General features: G+C 34.1%; 1 protein-coding gene across 1 annotated transcript in view; it reads right to left on the bottom strand.

The window, feature by feature from the left end:
- The window catches only part of DNApol-alpha180 (DNA polymerase alpha catalytic subunit), a 29,241-nt gene extending 10,396 nt beyond the window's left edge, over positions 1-18,845 (bottom strand). Inside the window, exons 1-6 of the mRNA XM_074176362.1 lie at positions 18,688-18,845; positions 18,431-18,631; positions 10,206-10,387; positions 9,547-10,146; positions 9,224-9,388; positions 8,988-9,173 (exon numbers count right to left, since the gene is read on the bottom strand). Coding sequence (XP_074032463.1) covers positions 8,988-9,173; positions 9,224-9,388; positions 9,547-10,146; positions 10,206-10,387; positions 18,431-18,631; positions 18,688-18,700 — 1,347 coding nt within the window. The 5' untranslated portion in view covers positions 18,701-18,845. The remainder of the gene's footprint in view (positions 1-8,987; positions 9,174-9,223; positions 9,389-9,546; positions 10,147-10,205; positions 10,388-18,430; positions 18,632-18,687) is intronic.
- Between the last annotated feature and the right edge of the window lie 2,517 nt (positions 18,846-21,362).

Here is a 21,362-nt window from a genome sequence, read left to right as displayed (position 1 = left end):
CCGCACTCACAGGGTATCCGGTAAATGCAATTCTTGGAATCGCAGTCCGCGTTTGGTGGCCTGGTTTTCGTGAGGCTGCTACGGATAGTGTTACCGGATCTGAAGCAGGTTCTGATGTTGTACTTGGAACCAATTCTTATCCTCTCCGATAATCCTCTGATGTAGGGAAGTGCAAGCACTGGTTGTGACAGCTTCTCTTCCTTGGGAGGCTCCTGCTGTCTTCTAGCCAAAGTCTTTTCTACCATCGCTTTGGAGTAGCCATTCCGTTGAAGATCATTTTTGGGCTCTGTAATACGAAGGAAGGTCTCGAGAAGGAACTAGAATTGGGTCTAAGTATAACATCAGAACCTGCTTCAAATCTGGGAACACTATCGGTAGCAGCCTCACGAAAACCAGGCCACCAAACGTGGACTGCGATTCCAAGAATTGCATTTACCGGATACCCTGTGAGTGCGGAAAATCCTATATTGGTGAAACTAAGAGGCCATTGAATGTTCGCATTGCCGAGTACAAGAAACACACACAGCGAGGGGAAACCAGCAAATCAGGAATAGCAGACCATGTTTGGACCCATCAACACAACATCGAGTGGTCCCAAGCTGAGATCTTGCACAGAGAGGAACATTGGTTTAGGAGAAAATTCAAGGAAGCCGCATACATGTTGTCCAACAACGTATTTAGCCAAGCCAGCGTAGAAATACGCAACATATGGAAACCCATCATCAAGCGAAAAATGACCAACTCCCGCCAAAACGGTCATCTCCCACGGAACCAGTGAAGCGGAAAATAGAAAGCGGGGATAAGTGAAAGTACTCGAACGACCTATAAATAGTCATCTCTCGGAGGAATCAGTCCAGTCATCACCCGAAGACGATTGTAGATACTAACAATCGAAACGTCGTGAACTAACGTGACTTGGAATCTCTCCACTTTCTATTTTTATTTTCTTTTTTCATTTCTTTATTTTTATTTATTCAATTGTTCTATTTTTACTTATATTTTATTTCACTATTATTTCATTTCAGGTTTATTTTGGTTAATATAATTGTTGTTTTCAGCTATTCATTTTCAATGCTTCTTTTTTAGTTGTTTCAGGGATTTCAAATCATTTTATATAGTAGACAATGGAAGTCCGAACTAGTGAAATGAGCTACCTTCTCATTACAAAAGGCTGGTTTGAAAGTGTCTATATGAAACATTCTTTAAATGACATTTTTTATGGAGGACTCAATATTTTATGCTTTAAGAAGGTAACAAGTGTATTTCAAATAGCTTTGTAGAAATGGATCTTACCCAGTTGCCATTACTATACGACAAGTTACTGACTAATTGGACTTTTCAGTAGTTTATATTATGCAGTAACTTTTTGGGGTGAACTTTTCTGTTTGCCCTTTACTACACTTCAGCAGATTCTCTATTGATTTAGCTTTCATTTTTTCAGATTGATTGTGGGAGATAATAAACTCCAAAAAAAAACAGTATACAAAAATTATCCAAACTGACGAAATGGTTAAGGCTTTCGCGGTCGAGGTATTTTTATTTTTGTTTGAAGGCCGTCGATTTTTGGAATTTCCTCCTGACATTTCGCCGGCCAGAGTGGCTAGCTTCTTCGGAGGTCCATACGTTTTGAGTTTAACTCCAATGACTGGGTATTATGACTGCGTAAAGCGTGTGTATGTTGATTCAAGTAATTTGATGTGCTAATACCTGTGCCTGGATTAGGTGAATTGTCAATAACATTCGTTGTACTTTTTTTTTCTGTGTAGTGGTATATCAATAGAGGCATTTGGCAATGATAACGCACTGTTTGACGTTGGTTGGCGAATTTTAGTTACGGAGATTTTAGCCTCGAAGATGAGGCCCAAAGTGGTCGACATACCGTAATCCCACCAAAAAAAGACCATGGTTACTGTATGCTGAACAGCGACTGGTGTGAATCAATATTTCGGGCCAAACCATCACAGCATAGTCCTATTGTGAGGAAGTCGACGAAATATACCGAAAATTGCATCAGCAGCAGCGCCGGCACTGGTCAGCGGAAGAGGTACGATCCTGATCCACGCCCTTCCGCGAATTTCACAAATAACTGTTCGGAAATTAAACGAATTGAGCGTCGAAGTTCTGCCTCACCCACCATACTCCCCAGACCTCTCGCCAACCGACTACCATCTTTTCAAGTACTTCGATTACATTTATCGCCAGTAGAACCTTCGCAAATCAGAAGCAGGAAAAAACGTCCATCGTCGAGTTCATCGGATCCCAAGCACATAATTTTTATGCAAACGGAGTTAATCGACTTGTGTTATGTTGGCAAAACTGCACTGGTTCAAATGGTGCTCATTTCGATCAAATTGAATAAGTATTCATTGAGATATTACAGTTTGAAGTAGACTCATAAAAACACACACAACTTTTAAAACAACCTAATATAACTGCTGAAGGGCTGAACCAATTTCCGATAGTAAAACAGTGTTGGATCGAGAATCAAATTACCTATTGAATGAGGTGAAAAGTAGTGAAAGCCTTTTTAAGTAAATTTTATCCGACTCTAATATCTTGTTCTGTTCGAAAATTAAGATAGGGGGTATTGACGACCGCACTGTATGTACCAACACAACCATAGTAACATATAAAAATCGAAAATTTATAAAATCTGATATCTTCTAATTTATGTTATAGAAGCTCCAAACCTGTTTATTCAAAGCAATAGACATGAAACTTTTAACCTCTGAATCTTCACTCACTTAAGTAGTCAATTAGCTGAATTTATAAGTTAGAAATTCAATTAAAGTTAAGTTCCCCTTGCTCAGCATTGAGCTTTAATCTTCCAATATAAAAACTGTAAGCTGGCCCTTAGATCTCAAACTAGGAAATACTAAATTTTAAATAATGAACTAAGAATTAATGAAATCTGATTACGGCAATTTATCAACTAACAAAAATACTTTTCCTACACACTATAACTGACTGAAGCTAGTTTCACCAACTACATTGGTTTTATCAGGAGGTGACTTAAACTGAAACAGTTATTACTAGACATCGGATTATACGCAATTGCATGTTTGCATATGCAAATGCATACAATTCTATTTTCAAATCGTTTTTGCATATTTTGGTACTTTTTCATTGACAGTGCTCATTTCAGTAATTATACTTGTTAGGCATGTTGTACAAGCGGTCAACACGTCCGCGATTTAAATGTCTCATTTGATAAAAATTGGTTATTTTTTCATGATTTCACTTTATTTATTCTTGTTGACTACACATATTAAGTAGCCGCGGTTAATTCACCTTTGAAATGCAAAAAATATTTCATCTTCATATTCGGATACTACAAACAAAATAAAATTCAACAAAAATGTATGTGAGTTTCTACCAATTAAATAACGAAGTATGCCGAAAATTTCTTAAGGAGTATCGCACTAATCAGATAATTCCTGAAGAATCCACAACTCGAAAAATCTACCTGTCAACTATCTACGAAGTAGTACACGCCGTACTCTCGAACGATCTAATATGGATGAAACACTGATGAAACAACAGATTCATGTGGACAATACATAGCGAATCTAATTGTTGGAAAATTTTCTAAAGAGCCTTCTACCCCCCACTTGGTTGCTTGCAAGGTCCTTGAAAAAACAAACCATTCAACTATCGCCTCACAAATGATTCCATCAGATCACTATTTCCCTATTCTTCAAGCTCTAAAAGTATTCTACCCAAAATTTCTTTACATCACCTGTCTAGCCCATCTAGCCCACAGATTACATCGAATTGCGAAAGAGATCAGAAACGAGTTCTGGATAGTCAATACATTGATTTCTTCTACAAAAAAGGTGTTTTTGAAAGCACCATCGCGAGTACACGCATATAAAGAGTAACTACCAAAAGTAGCAGTACTTCCAGAATCGATATTAACATGTTGAGGAACTTGGTTGAAAGCCGTTTTGTTTCATGATGAGAATTTCTAACACATAAAAAAGTAGTTGAAAAATTTGCCAGATGCCATTGCAATCAATTCAAGCCAGTCCTTCCGAGTTCACATCGCATAAAATTTGTGGCAAATCAAATGCAGTTTTATATAAAAACAAAAGGAATGAAGAAATATGACACATTCATTGAAGGCACTGGACAAACCCTGACTGAAGAGGTCTCTGCAGAAATGGCGACAAATTTTAAGTTACGGGAACGTCAGTTGACGTAGAAAGGTCATTTTCAGCTTATAAATTATTAAGTGACAAACGTCACAAGTTTGCTGCCAAAAAGCTGGAAAAATATGTTCTTGTGTATAATTCATATATATGTGTATAATTTATATAATTTATTTATATTATTATATGATAATAATAATAATTCATATTCAAATATCTATATGCAACGTATATTAATATATGTATAACATATAAATATGTAAAAATTAACGTAAATTCTTATAATGAATGGTTTTTTGATTGTGCATATTTCGACATTTTGATAGTGTATATAATCCGATGTCTAGTTATTACTCACTGGTTACAAACTAATAAGTAGCTTTTGTCGCAAAGACTCTGACCATGGAGGTACTTGTATTTATACTAAAAATAATATTCCAGCCAAATCTATGAAGTACGATAATAGTATAGAGAAACATTTTGAAATTAGTATTGCTGTGTTAGATGTTTTGAATGGTCAATCTAAACTATTTATTATAACTGCATATAGAACACCAAACAGTGATAGTATCATTTTTATAGATGCAGTGTATGATTTGATGAACAACATTTATCGTAAGGAATATTATTAAATCGTATGTGGCGATATTAATGTAGATTTTCTAAAACATAGCAGAGAAACAGTTGAAATAATAAATTTATTCAACGAGTTTGGTATGACTAATCATATTGATAAACCCACACGAATCACACAAACTACAGTTTCAGGGATTGACGTGATGTTTTCTAATACAAAAGCATTATCGGTACTCATTGAAGATACTCATTTATCAGATCATACATTGCAGCAATGTTGTTTTGAAATACAAAAAGTCAGAGGTAAAGCTGAGTATATAAGGAAACGGAATTTTTCTATCAATAATTTAAATACTTTTAGAAATATTTTGTGTTCCGAAAATTGGTCTGAAATTTACGACTCTAATTTACTCGATAAAAAATTTGATACTTTTTATGAATTAGTGTTGTAATTTTTCAATATAGCATTTCCTGTTACTATAGTTCGATCTAGGAAAGATCACAAGCCATGGTTCTCAAACGAATTGAAGCAAATTCATCAAATGTTAGTTGATATGACAAAAATATACAAAACCACTAAAAACGAGGTGATTAACAATAGATATAAACAATTGAAACAAACATATAAGCAGATGGTGGAACACTCTAAAACTAATTATAATAATGAAAGAATTTGTAGAACAGGCAACGTATCGAAAGAAAGTTGGAAAATCATAAACGAGATGAGAAGCAGTGGATCCAGAGACGAGATTAGTAAAATTGTTATAGACAGTCAGATCATCACAGATCATTCGTAATATGTGACGAATTTCTGAAAGTTTTTATGAATATACAAAGTATTGACCCCAATTTCAATAAGGTAAAATTAGAACATTTCTCAAGCATTACTTTCTTCATGACTCCAACAACTCCACTTGAGATAAAAGAGACAATACATAAAGTGTGTTCTGAAGAAGCTGCTGGAATTGATGAGATAAATGGTAAGTGCTTGAGAGCTGTTAGTGACGCAGTATGTTATCCTTTGTGTCACATAATCAATGAATCATTCAGTTCAGGAAAATATCCTGAAAAACTGAAAGTTTCAAAGTCAGTACCGATATATAGTAGTAGTAGTTTATTTGACCAGATTATGTAGTTTATACATTTATGGCAAGTCACAGTAAATTCACAGTCATATTAGTCAAATCAAAATTAAAAAATATATAAAAATATAATTAAAAGAACAATTAACGTCTAGTAACAGATTATCAATATATAGTATAAGATTTAAAATTTAGACATGAGCAATATATTTTAAAATACAATAAAAGATCATGGTTAACCATACTTATGATAGCTCATAAGGCTTAAAGTACCTAACTGAGTCCATATACTCATCGGTACTGTAAAAGCAATTTTCTAGTAGGTAATTTTTTAGGACTAATTTAAATTTTTTGAATTCCAATATTTTGATAGGGTGGTGGAGAATGTTATATAGATTCAGATTTAGGGAGTTTCTGCGGCTTACAGATAACCTGTGATAACGAGTATTTAGTAAGTCAGCTGATCTGGTATTGTGGTTATGGATGTCGGAGTTTTTTAGTAAAGTATCTTTATTGCGATGTATTTCTAGCAGAACAGTATAAATATATAAAGTAGGCAGAGGCATAATACCCAGACGAATGAAAAATTGATGGCAGTGGTCTCTGTATCCCAGGTTAGCCAAGATGCGTATGGCTTTTTTCTGGCATCTGAAAGCAGCAATTGCGTTAGTAGAGTTTCCCCAAAGGAGAATACCGTACGAAAGTACAGAATGAAAAAGGGAAAAGTAAGATATTCTCATAATATAAGGGTTCGTTACATGTTTTAACCTTCTCAGAACGAAGAGAGCACAAGATAATTTGCGAACAGCAAGGTCAAGATGATTTTTCCAGCTTAATTTGTCATCAATCGTAATGCCTAAAAACGATACATTTGCCCCCTCACGATAATTAGTGTTTGTGGAGACAATCAAATTTTGGGTTTTTCTTTCATTCAATTTGAGTTTATTCTTCGTGAACCAAAGCTTAGCTGAGTTTTGTACTGTGATGACAGAGTCTTTCAAGTTAGTGTAAGACTTGCTTGAGCAAATAATTGTTGTGTCGTCAGCGAATAGAAAACATTTAGTAGGTGCAATGGCGTGGCATAAGTCATTTATATACACAATAAATAAGAAAGGTCCCAAGATTGAACCTTGAGGGACGCCATGCTCGATTTTTTTCAAATCAGATTTTACATTGTTCAGCTCAACACACTGAAATCTGTTTGTAAGATATGAACGAAGGAGTTCCAGGGTAGTGCCCCTTATGCCATAATAACTTAGTTTTTCAATAAGTAGGGAATGTGAAACGCAATCGAAGGCCTTGGTCAAGTCGCATAATGTCAGAGAAGTATGCCTGCCCTGATCAAGGCCTTCCACTATCTCGGCAACAACCTTGAAAGCAGCGTGGGTAGTATTTTTGTTTTTCCGGAAACCAAACTGTGATTCGCTGAAATAAAGTTTGTTTTCAAAAAAAGAGTAAAGCCTATCTTTTAGGATAATTTCAATTATTTTGCCAATCAATGGAATGATACTAATTGGACGATAATTGTCCATTTGGGATTTATCGCCCTTTTTAAAGAGTGGAATCACCTTAGATATTTTCAAAGTATCAGGAAAGATGCCACTGGAAAAAATTATATTAATTAAGTAAGTCAAAGGATTTAAAATAAATTCAGCAGAGGTCTTAAACAACTTGCTATTTAGGTCATGAACGTCTCGAGAGCTAGAGTTGCTCAATTTATTTATTGCAGTTAGTACTTCTTGAGGACAAACTGGATCTAAAAAGAAAGAATTTACAGGAGAAGGAAAATTTCTAAAATTATAAGAGTTTTCTGGGTCAATACTTGGGAGAGACCTGATAGTATTCTCAGCAACGGAAAGAGGAAAGGTTCCAAGGAAGACATCAACAACTACAGGAATGTATGCTTACAAAGTCAACTAGCAAAAATAATCGATTATTGCTTCAATTTCCGTCTTAGAAATTTCTTGGAAAATAATAATTTATTGAAAGGATGTCAACATGGATTTCGGGCTGGAAAATCTACAGAATCAGCTATGAATGAATTATGTAATAGGTATGATTTATTCTAGCTTGAATACTAAGGAATATCCTATTGCACTATATTTTGATCTCAGTAGAGCATTCGATACAGTTAATCATGAGCTTCTATTTCAAAAATTAAACCGTATTGGAGTTCGTGGAGTAGTGAATAGATGGGTTTCTTCCTATTTACAAAATAGAAGTCAGATTGTCATGATGAATTCATTCAAATCAAAGTCAACCAATGTTTCTATGGGTGTACCACAATACTTGGTCCACTGCTTTTTATCATATTTATTAATGACATGATTTTAAAAAATATCAGCAGTGACTCAAGCCCTCTTGTTAAAATAAATCATAAGTCAATTGAGCACAAGTATCAAACATAAAATTTCTGGGTGTAACAATTGATGAGAAACTGACATGGAGAACTCATATCGAAAATCTGGTAGGGAAATTGAGTAGTATCAATTTTGTTATCAGACAACTGAAGGACACTGTATCTATAGAGGTTCTCAGAATGGCATATCATGGTCTAGTGTCGTCGGCACTCACATATGGCTTGATCTTCTGGGGTAATTCAACACATATTGATAAAGTATTCATTGCTCAGAAGAAAATCATAAGATGCATGATGGGAGTTCGAAATAATGTATCTTGTAAAACTTTTTCAAGTCACTGTCAATTCTAACTTTACCATCACTTTATATTTATCTTCTAATTATGAATATTAAAAAAGAGTAAGATACCTACATGAAAAGTAGTGAAATTCACCAACACCAAACACGAAATAAAAATGACATTCGCTTACCATTCTCTAGGCTTAGTGTGGGACAGAATTCTCAAAAATACCAAGGAATTCTATGTTATAACCGTTTCAATAGGATCTTTGGTGAGATAAAAAATGTTAATACCTTCAAAACAACATTATTCAATTACCTTAATGAAAATACTTTTTATACAATAGAGGAGTACCTCACTGTTTGATGCACTGTCTGTGAGTTTTTCATATTTTCTTGTGAGCTCTATAATGTTTTTATAAGTTGTAATACTATAATATGTTTTGACTAGTCTGATAAGTTTTGTACCATTGTGTAAAAAACTTCAATGATGAATAAATTATCTGTATCTGTGAAGAGATTACAGAATAAATTCTTACCGGGTATCGGAGTTCCATGTATTCAGATTCGGTTGGTATTTCAGGATTGAAGGCATATTTTTTCTTGATAGATCTTGTTTTGAAAAAACTGATATGCAATGGCTTTATTATTTTTTCATTCAATTCATTGTACATTTTCTTAAAGGTAACTGGTTCTTCTGTAGGTGTCCCATCTTCTCCAAGTTCCTTAAATAATTCTGAATTGGTTATGTTTCAAAAAATGCTTCCTAACTTACAAATGGCCTTGGTAAAAGAAAAACTCTTCTACTAATGTTTCTAACAGCCACACAGCAGCTCACAAAACTTTTAGTCTTATCACAGTATGTTTTTCCAAACAGAAATACCACCCCCCTTTGTTTTTCAGGATCTTCATAAGCGTCCCACCAATAAAACCGGAATACCTTAAAACCAATTTCAACAAAAATAAAAATTATGAAACAAAAACGACCTGAAAGTAAGAATTTAGACAATTCAATCATTGTTATTCAGTGCTGAAATTAAAAAAAATGAATTCAGTTGTCAACTAATATAAATACTACCATTGAGGAGTATTATTTACCTTTTTATTATCAACTTCAACAAGAGGTATGTCAGATCTATCCACTAACTTGTCCATATCAATATCATCTAATTCGTTTGTGAAATTTTCCCATTCACTCATAAATTCTGCTTGTAACTCATCTGAAATTTTTTCTTCATCGACTGAAATATCAGGAAGTTGCTGAGACTCAAATTCTTCTATTTGTGTCATATCGATGTCATCTTCAAAACACTCTTGGGTAAAATCATCCTCGATAGTCAAGTTTTCACTTAATTCAACAGGCTGTTCTTCCTCCTCAGTAATTCGTAAAGAGTTTTCTTCTACAATATCAACTTGTGGGGATTCAGCAATTTCATTCAAGTCGCCATTTTCTATTACTTTGTTTTGTACCTCTTTCAATATGTTACCAGTAGCTTCTTTTTTCAATATGTCACTTATGGGTCGAGTAATAGAAATATTTTTGTTTGGAACACTCAAGTTCTTCATATAATTCTTAGCAGCAAGTTTTCGAGACATAACCGAGTATTCTTTAATTTTTGGTTTTGGGATACTAGCAGAAGTTTCATCAATTTCACCTAAGATTTCAGACAGCATTTCATCGTCATCAAGTTTGGTTTCCTGAAAATGTCATTTCATACATTATCTATAAAAGGGTTTCAGTTTACATTTTAGCACACCTCTTTCTTTTTGGTTGGCATACTTGAAAGCATTTGTTGCAAATTTCCTCTTCCGGCATTTTCCGAGACATTTTTTTTCTTTCTTTTGACACCTTTTCCTCTTGCACTTGCTTGAGCAATAGATTCGGAGTCCAAATCATCATCAAATATATCTCTACCATCTTCCAAGTACCCACTACCATCTAAAAAGTTATTTGATGATCTATAAAGCTACCAAAAACACTTTTTCTTTCAGAATTATTTCAAATAACACTAAAGTAAACATGATGATTCCACGGGAAGTGAACAGAGTCGTACTTGACCCTTGTAAGATTTTCAACAATATATAATTTTTATTAAGTACTATTGAAACTTTTAATGTGTACACTCTTGTATTTAGTTTACTACAGAATGCCTTTGTACGATTGAGCCAGTTCAACAATTCGATGATGTGAAATCTCAAAAGTTTGGTATCAAAATATGACTTCTCAAGAGAGACAAGCAGAAAAAAATTGATCCACCCATTTTTTGAAGTTAACATTCTTTCCGGATGTGACCCAGTTCTTTCCTTCATTAGTGTCCTAACAATTTCTTTCTTGATGGATGGATACATAATTCAGATACTGATACTTGTGAGTTGGTTTTTGCACACATATATTTTTATTTATTTATTTATTCTGTATAAATGGGAACACTTCGAGTTACAATATTGTGAAAATATACATGTATGAAAAATGTGTACAAGTATTTAAATATATAAAATCAAAAAAAACTTAAAACACTAAATGCTGAATAGATCAATTAAAACCAATACCAGCACTAAAAACTAACAAACATACTAGGCATGAATCTATAGACTAAATACATAATTGAGTGCAGACTTTTTGAAGACCACTAAGGAGTGAGTAAAAAATCAAGTTTGATGCATTAGCTTCCCTTAACACTCTTGACTATTCACTCCATAATTAGTAGAATGTGAGTTCTCTACGAAAACAGCTGTATCATCCCTTGTTACTCTTTGCTTGACTCTCAGGCCAACCATAAAGAGAAGTTCTGGGCAAATATTTGGCTTGACAATAATTTAAATAGAAATTTTTCACTTGTGTTTGTCTTCTTCACCACCACGTCTAGAAACGGCAATTCATTGTGAGCTTTCATCTTTATTGTGAATGTTATGGAAGGTATCATTGAGGTGTTGCAAAAAGATTTCCGTTTCCGTGTTTCCATTCTATGAAGGTGTTCTCAATGTGTCTCAACCAGATTCGGGGTTTCTTCAAAAACCAAAGTTTCAAACCATTTCATGTATATGTTGGCTATAACCCGTGAAAGTGGCCATCCTATTTGTAGCTCTTCGATTTGCTTCAAGATTGTCACTCAGCTGAAAATAGAAGTTCTGAACACATCATCCCTGTAATTACACTTGCTGGTAACCTCGTTGAAACCATGGAGACAGGGAACTGGCTATTTTTTGCAGCTTAAGAGTTTCCATAACATTCACAATAGAGGAGGAAGCCCACAATGAATTGCCGATTCAAGACATGATGGTGAAGACCAAAAGCAGTAGGAAACATCTGTATAGAGAACATAGAAAATCAACTCACACGAGCCAGTATCTAAATGATGAATTCAACCACCATAACTCACTGATCGTGATTTCGTTATTTGTTATACAAAGGAATGTCAGAAGAGCCCCCCCACTTCCCCTCTATAAATATAACTGACAGATAGCATTCGGACTCGTTTTTCAGGTACTTTCTGAACACATTGCAAAATGGACCAAAAAGTTTGAAGTTCGTTAACGGCAAATGAAAAAGTCATGATGACATGAACATGATGACTGCCTACATGAAAAAAAATCAAGTCAGAACTAGACAAACTGAGGAAGTTCAAGTAAAATCCAAAGAACGGAGAAAATGGAAAAAGGCGTAGAGGTGAGATCAAATAAGCCGCCTTTAGAAAAAGAAACCAATGGTTTTTCCACTGTCAAGAATACCGGCAAGCCAAACCGCCGCACAAGAAGGACCTTGCGCTAGCCGGGAAGGTTCAAACAGCCGCTGGAGCAGTGGTCGAGCAGCAAGGGAAGGACGGTTGTGCAAATGCAGACATGGATATTGTGTGCTAAGAACTGCAGGAGGATGGAAGCGGCCCCAAAAAAGAACACAAACAAGACCCTAGCATCGGTAGTACCAAACTGAATGGAAGTTTTAGTTAAATTTAGTTAAGATGATTCACACGTTAACTGCCCTCTTATAAAAATCTAAAAAATGTTAATGACAGAACAACGGATTCCGGAAAGTCTAGTATAAAGATGTTGGAATGTCAACGACATTACAAACTTCAAGGACGGTTGATGGAGCCGCTATCGCGTCATCCCATCGACGTCATGGCAATCCTTGAAGTCGAACTGAGAGCCGCGCAAGATTTACTCATCCGGGATTTCAATAACTACAAGGTCGCTAAGCCAGGTTAAGTAGCTATAGGAGGCGCTGCTAGTGACCTGATGGAGCACAAAGACCAAAAACCGGAACTCCAACTAGGCGGAGCAGTCACCGTTACGTTAACGTAGAGGGTCAAGAACAGCTTAGGATTTCCTTGGTGTACCTCCGATTGTAGTGAAACTTGCAGTGAACCGACAGCAGAAATGTTCTGAAACCACACTCAACAAAATTATATGTATTTATAGAGAGTCAGGCAGAGCTTCTAGAAGACTTCGATGACACTGTGGTAATCTCCCTTTGTCAAATTGAAGTAAATACAGGGTAATGATACAAATAACGAATACTAATGAATCAGTTAAAGTTTAATAATCACCATCAAGACATAAAACCTGAGATTAACTGGTGATGGATGAATGAATCTTTATTGAATAGGAAACGTATCCTAATATACATAAAACTGAAAAAAGTCAATAACAAAAGAAGATATTATTAACGTGTACATAGGTCCGTAAACACAAATCGATATATAATGATAATACTGAATCAAATATTAGTGATTAGAATGGAATATTTTATTGGTGTTAAAATAAACATCAAGTTTTTACACAGGTCAAATAATGCTCTTCATAGTACAGTCACTCACTTATAAAATACAAAACAATAATAAATATATATATATATATATATATATATATATATATATATATATATATATATATATATATATATATATATATATTACAATGTAGGTTTTCACGGATGGTAGAATAGGATGTGTTGTTTTTCCGGGTGTTCATCCGTTGTGTACTATTCGATAGTCGACGTTTCGCCATCATCTCAGATGGCATTATCAAGACGAGTTACTGCTTCGCTTTGAGAGGTGTAACTGATGTTAGGTTCTTCTTGTGGTGTTTTTATATGGTTTCGCTTGCGTAAGTTGTATGGATTTGTTACCTGTTTTTCCACCTGAGGGTTGTTGATGGCTTTTGGCGGTTCTCCTACCTGTTTTTCTACCTGAGGGTTGTTAATGGCTTCTGGCGCTTCTCCTACCTGCGATGGTTCATTATCAATTTGTGGTTGTCTTTGGTGGTTGTTTTTAATTATTGTTTTCCAAATCCTTGGGATGTTTAGTGAGTCATCCCTTTTGTTAATGAGGCTTTGCTTTTCGATTTCGATAGCTTCCCTGATTTGTCGAATTCTTGGGTTTTGCACCTGTGCTATCTGTTTTGTGGACTCAAAATTAATCTTGTGACCTGTTTGTAGATGGTGTTGAAAGAGGGCAGAGGAGGTTTGTTTTGTTCCTCCTCCTCCTCTGCCCTCTTTCAACACCATCTACAAACAGGTCACAAGATTAATTTTGAGTCCACAAAACAGATAGCACAGGTGCAAAACCCAAGAATTCGACAAATCAGGGAAGCTATCGAAATCGAAAAGCAAGGCCTCATCAACAAAAGGGATGACTCACTAAACATCCCAAGGATTTGGAAAACAATAATTAAAAACAACCACCAAAGACAACCACAAATTGATAATGAACCATCGCAGGTAGGAGAACCGCCAGAAGCCATTAACAACCCTCAGGTAGAAAAACAGGTAGGAGAACCGCCAAAAGCCATCAACAACCCTCAGGTGGAAAAACAGGTAACAAATCCATACAACTTACGCAAGCGAAACCATATAAAAACACCACAAGAAGAACCTAACATCAGTTACACCTCTCAAAGCGAAGCAGTAACTCGTCTTGATAATGCCATCTGAGATGATGGCGAAACTTCGACTATCGAATAGTACACAACGGATGAACACCTGGAAAAACAACACATCATATATATATATATATATATATATATATATATATATATATATATATATATATATATATATAAAATTAGAGACAAGTCACATTTCAAAAACAAGAAACTAGAAAACAAGACAAATTATTGATGACAATTACTTGAAATATATTCACTACATTTTCTTTTGATTGAATTTAATGAATCACAGCTTTTTATATAACTTGGCAAATTATTAAATGCAATCAGACCAGAACTATACAAGGAGTCACAACCTATATGTTCTCTGTTGATATAAAAATTTCCTATTCTATTTCTAGTGGAGTGTGTATGAATACTACTTGTGTAGATTAACTGATCACTCAGATAATTTGGCAACATATTGTGTTTAATTTTAAATATAAATATTAGCATATTCAGTGTTATCCTTTGTTTAACAGACATAAGAGACAGTGTTTCCAACATGTATTCCACAGATGTGCGTTTATTACAACTTAATATTGCCCTCATGGATCTGTTTTGAAGCTTCTGTAGTCTGTTTAGATTTTCATTGCTCACAAAATAGAGTAATGTACTGCAATAGTCAAACTGGGGTGCTATTATTGATTTATAAATTGTTAATTTTGCATATTCACTTATTTTATTTTTCAATCTATATAAAAGATGAATTTTCGTGGCTGTTTTCTTCTGAATATAACAACAGTGAGCATTAAGGTTCTATTCTTGATCTAATACCACTCCCAGATATTCAAAAGTTGTTACCCTTTCAATGATGACATTATCAATATAAAGATTCAATGACAGCTATTCATCTTGCAATTGTCTTAAAAGATATTTGCTACCTATTAACATGCATTTTGTTTTATTAACATTTAACTTGAGGCCGTTGTCACATAACCACTCGTTTATATTAAATTTTTTTTTAAACAGTTTTTTTTTAACAGTTCCTCATTCAAACATTCTGATATTTCATTAGTTGTCCCAGAACAGTACAACATAGTGTCGTCGGCAAACACTTTTATCTTACACCTTTTAACATGTATCACAATATCATTTATGTACAGCAAGAATAGCAGTGGACCCAATACTGACCCTTGAGTGACTCCAGAAATTACATTTAAAGTACTGGATGTCAATTGAATATATTTAACTAGCTGCTTCCGATATGTGAAGTAATTTGTGAACCATTTTAATACTTTATAATCTAGTCCAAACTTATTTAATTTCATTAAAAGTAACTCAATGTTGACCGTCTCGAATGCCCTTTTGAAATTTAGAAAGACAACACCTATAATACGTTTTTTAGATAGCTCAACTTTCCACGAAGAGATTAGAAATTGCAGGGCAGTTTCACATGAATGGGATTCCCTAAATCCAGATTGTTCTTTGATCAAAATATTATGTTTCGCTATAAATTTCATCAATTGCTCTTTCACTGTGATTTCTAATATTTTCTCATAAATTGGCAGGGTATTTATGGGTCTAAAATCAGATCCTAAAACGATGTTTGTAATTTTTTAATAGGAACGATGGTGGCAATTTTTCAATTGTCAGGAAATGTTCCAGTGGTTAACGATAAATTTATCAAGTCCAAAAACCTATTTCCCAGTATTTCAAATGTTAACTTGATTATATTCAGATTAATTCCATCGTCACCTGTATTATTTTTCTTGGGGGAAAAAATTATCTTTTTTAACTCGCACATATTCAATGTTTCAAATTCCTCAAGTATCTCATTTGTTGGTATAATACAACTGAGAATATGATTATAATCATTTATTGGTACTATACTTTCGGTTAGATCTTTCAAACTGTCAACGAAAAATGAATTATGTACATTGCTTTGAGTTTTGTATTGATTAATATTTTCACGCATATAGACAATGCATTCGTATATGTATCTTGATGGAATGGTCATGATTTTGAGATCAATAAATTTTTGTCTGACATCGGCATGATACCCCACGTTGGAAAGTACACGCATTGCTCTTCTCTGAATGTCAAATACTCTGGATGCATGTGGGGAGTGTCCCCATACTATTATCGCGTACATACAAACTGATTCAATGAGTGCTTGGAAAGTCATCACACAAACTTTCTGATCCACTACTGATCTAAGATTTTTTAGAAGGTAAATGCTTTTATTAACTTTGCTGGCTATATAGTTTACATGACAGTCAAACTTCAGTGTGGGGTCCAAGTATACTCCCAAAAACTTTACTGATTCTGTCAGTGTTTGCCTTGCGTTTTGCCTTATCAATAGCTTGCCTGTATTTGTGAGTTTTGATTTTTAGTGCGAGTTCATCACACTTGAAAACAGCATATAAGTCGCTGAGCCTACATCTCATCCCTCATTTTTCTTATATCATCAGTAAACTACTTGACTGAAGTTGAATTTTTTATTATAGATCTTATATGCATAACAAGACTAGTTTTTGGGAAAGTTTTTGACTTTCTACTACTCCATCTTGATACAAAATAATGTGGGAATCTTTCTTTGGAAGATTAATTGTTTTCACATCTTTAATGTCGTGTATGTTCTGTTTGAAAATCTGTTTTTCCTTTAACCAGCTGTTGCCCCCCTACGAACGACAACTCTCAAAAGTCAAAACGTGTGATCCCTAACACGGGTTGAACAATAGGAAGTGAAAATCGATTGTCCGGCCTGGTGGCTTGAACCACCGGTTCACATAAGAGTGAGTGGAGCAAATCATCCACGTCAACCTACCAGGCTACCATGTGATTAGGTACAGTAGAAGTCCATTAGTCCGGCATCCAACAGTCCGGAATGCCCGATAGTCCGGCATCGCTCAGGAAAATTCTAAAAATTTTGTTTTTCTCTAAAAGTGTGTCTTTAAAGCAAATAAAAACGCTCGAGAGCTATTCGGAAGTTTTCGGGGTAGTTCAGGATCATCCGGAAGCGCTCGGTATTGTTCGGAAACAACAGCTGTCACAACAAATACAGGTGAAGTGCAGCACAGTTAATCAATCACGAAGTGTCTTCATCATTGTATGAAATGTAAAATAAACTTGGCCTACTGTATTTGTAGTTCAATTATTAACCTAATCGTTCTTGTAATTACGATTTATGTATGTATGTAGTTAAAAAAACAAAGTACATTTGTTTTACGGCAAAGCCGACACTAAAAGGAAGTGGCATAGCCCAACAGACCAGGATTTTCGGTAGTCCGGCACCGAGCCGGTCCTGAACGTGCCGTATTATTGGACTTCTGCTGTATTTCATTGTTTTCTTTCAAATCCTCATAATATAATGATTTCATTGACTTAGTAAGATTGTATTTTGGTAAGTGAAGTTGTTGTGCCATGTATTAACTCTTGCAAATATATTTATATTTGAAATGTGTGTTTATATTTATATAAATCAATCAAAGTTCGAACGACATAGCTCCTATCATAGTATTGACACAAGAAATCGTAATAATTTCTATGTGAAACCCTATAAATACAACCTAACTGACCGGTCCCCTTTTTACTTGGGATTGAAAATGTTCAACAAGTTACCTTCTTTTCTCAGAGAAATTGACAGAATCCATGTTTTTAAATTCAATTTGAAAATGTTTTTATTGAATTATAGTTTTTATACCGTGCAAGAATTTTTTAATGTGACTGTATGATCTTCTTGATTATATTCATTCATATAACTGACTATTCCAATACATGTTCATGTCTTATGGAAAATAAATATTATTATTATTATTATTATTTCCACCTGTTTGGTGATTATGGATTTGAGATTCAATCATCTTATGGGGAAACATCCCAAACAAATGTCAATTATGATTTGAAATGATTTAGATTTACTATTCATCCATTCATTCAAATGGACACATGAATTGATGGTTATTCAAATTATAATCTTACCACTAAAATAGTGAGCTATCAACTATAAGGATAATCTGACTATGCCCATCATGTATACAATTTATTCTATTAAACTTACGATTTACAACTTGACTGGTGCACAAATCCACCTTTAAATACTTTAAATACATACCATCGTCAACAATCCAGTCATCATCTTGACGAGAAAGAACTTTCTTAACATACTCTTTTTCCTCAACTACCTCATAAACACTATCCAGTTCTTCGACTTCATACTTGTTTCTAATACCACTTTTGAGCTGTTTGAATTTTTCAAATGCTTTAGCTTTATATGAAGTTTCCCGTTTCGATCTTTTTGGTCTACGTTCTTCAGCTGAAACAAGTAAAGAATTTTATATGTTACAGTCGTTCATATCACTTAGACCTCACATGAATCTTCCATATTTTATTTTCATCAAAGTAATGTATGTTGAAAAGTTTTCTATGGTTAAATATATAACAACTAAACAAACACAATACAGATCAAAATAGCGGCAAAAATTGACACATTCGTAACCTGAAATTTAAAGTCTTCTTCTTATTGTTTCGATATTATTAACACATTAACTGTAACTACAGTGTCTAATTCACCTATTAAAAATTAGAATATTTTCCACAATTATAATTTAATTCCACATTCATTTCATTATTTTCATTAATTAGTTATTTAATTATCGTTTCTCGGTTGGTATTTTTCCTATCCATTACTAAATGGATTACAAAAGTTATATAATTTTTTTATACCCTCAATAATTATATATTCAAATCATATTTTTGAATAGTATAATTGTATCGATAATAATACTTTTTTATGTTCATCAGGAAAATAACACGATATAATGGGCAAGTAAATATCAATTATCTTTTAAAAACTTCCATAAAGGGAAATTAATCATTGAATCCACGTGAGGAATTTGAGTTGATTTTGAGTGAAATTCGACATGTAATGATGATTCTGAGAACAAAAATGAATTCAGTTGCCAAGCAGCGATTCAATGTAAACTTAGTGCCTCTGTGAATGGAATACTGATGTTTATTAGATTTTTTCAAGAGTGCCGTAGATCGAGGTTTTTTTTAAAATGTTTTGAAAACGGAAGGTGTTCAACTGATCTCAGCAGGAACTAGGGTCTTTTTACTTCTTGACCGCTAACTTGCGGCAATGATCCTGTCACGCAATGGCACAGTATTCAGAATACCATTGTCGTAAGGTAGCGATGCATAGGCATGCCAAGTAAAACAAAGAATTATCAAAATGACATTTAATAGCTTTATTGTTAGAAATATTACATTTGTCCTATCGAAAACACTTTTCCTTACTAGAACAAAAATGTTGTCTATTGACATGCGTTTCGATAACTAAGTGAGCATTATATCAAGAGATGATGCTTTCCTTATCTCGTCTCCTGATGATGCTCACTAAGTTAGCAAAACGCACGTTAAGGAACAGCATTTGTGTTCTGGAGGGGGAAAAGTGTTTTCGATAGATTCATTTCACGCCAGAGCTTCCAAATTCTACTCATCAAACAAATTCATCGATTTAATAAAAATTATTTCAAAATTCACCTAGTGAAAGTATCCTCCAAGAAGATAATTTGTTATTTGGAAGATAATACTAGACCGAGAGTCGAAGGCGAAATAGTTTTTAGAGTTAAACCATGTAATAATTGTAAAAGATTATCCTACCAATTCTCCATTGAAATTAATTAAGGCTTTCGCGGCCAAGATTTTCAGTGTTACGATCTTAATAATAATAATAATAATAATAATAATAAATCTTTATTTCCCGTTGACAGTTACATGTATGGGAATTGTCCAGACTAAATCTAAGGATTCTGTTAAAAAATATAAATATATATAAAATACAGATACAAGATAAGACAGGCACATGCAATGATTTTAATTTTGTGTTAAAAATTCAGAAAGTGAATAAAAACATTTGTCTAATAAAAATTGTTTCAAGTTTTTTTTGAAATGTATCACATTTTTATGTTGTTTTATGGTATCTGGGAGTGTGTTAAAGATTCGTGGCCCCATGTAATTGGGAGCAAAATATGCAATATTCACTTTCGCAAATGGAATGGACATTAATTGTTTACTACGAGTGTCATAACCATGAACATCTTCATTCAATTCGAAATATGGTCTACTTTTAAAAACATAAACAGCCATTTCAAAAATGTAAATGCATGGGAGAGGTAATATTCCGCACATTTTGAAAATAGCTTTACACGAGTCCCTAAATGAAATATGTGCCAAAGTACGCAATATGCGTTTTTGGCTAATGAAAACATCCGATGCCGAGGTGGAATTTCCCCAGAGACATATATTATACCTCAGCCTAGAATCAATTTGGGCGTAGTAAAATGCCAGTAACTGTGCCTTATTGAGAAAATCTCTAAGATTCAAAAGAAGGAAATTCAAGGAATTCAATTTGTTTACTAGTTTTTCACAGTGGATTTTAAAACTCAGAAATTCATCCAAATACACCCCAAGAAATCTGACAGATTCTTGAGTGTTTGTCAAAATTGTTTGATTTACTATAAATTCTAGATTTTTTGTCACCTTCTGGCGATTGTGGAAACGTACTACCTCTGTTTTTTCCGTATTAAAAAATAAAGAACGTTCATTAAAAAAATTTGATATATTATCCATCACATCTCTACATTTAGCATTTAGTAAGTTAGTGTCAGATGCAGACAACACCAATGATAAATCATCTGCATAAGCAGAGTGATGACAACTCTCCAAAATGCAGTCAATCTGATTGATATACAAAATAAACAACACGGGTCCCAGTATGGACCCTTGCGGGACACCCATATCGACATCTTGACATTCGGAATTTCTTTTATATTTCGTACTATCAGAGGTTATTTGTATAGATACATATTGTTTCCTGCCCGTCAGAAATGATTCAACCCATCTCAGTGGGAGTCCCCTCAAACCAAATGATTCTAATACTTCTAATAGTTTTCCATGATTAACACAGTCAAACGCTCGGCTTAGATCACAAAAGATAGCTGCTGGACATTCATCAGCTACAATATGTTCGATTATTTGGTTGA

Source organism: Leptinotarsa decemlineata, unplaced genomic scaffold, assembly GCF_025532065.1.
Source record: "Leptinotarsa decemlineata unplaced genomic scaffold, Ldec_3_MD MMD2_P_RNA_scaffold_14, whole genome shotgun sequence".
Classification (NCBI taxonomy): domain Eukaryota; kingdom Metazoa; phylum Arthropoda; class Insecta; order Coleoptera; family Chrysomelidae; genus Leptinotarsa; species Leptinotarsa decemlineata.
The sequence above is the reverse complement of the archived record's forward strand: the minus strand, read 5'-3'. Positions and strand labels throughout refer to the sequence as shown.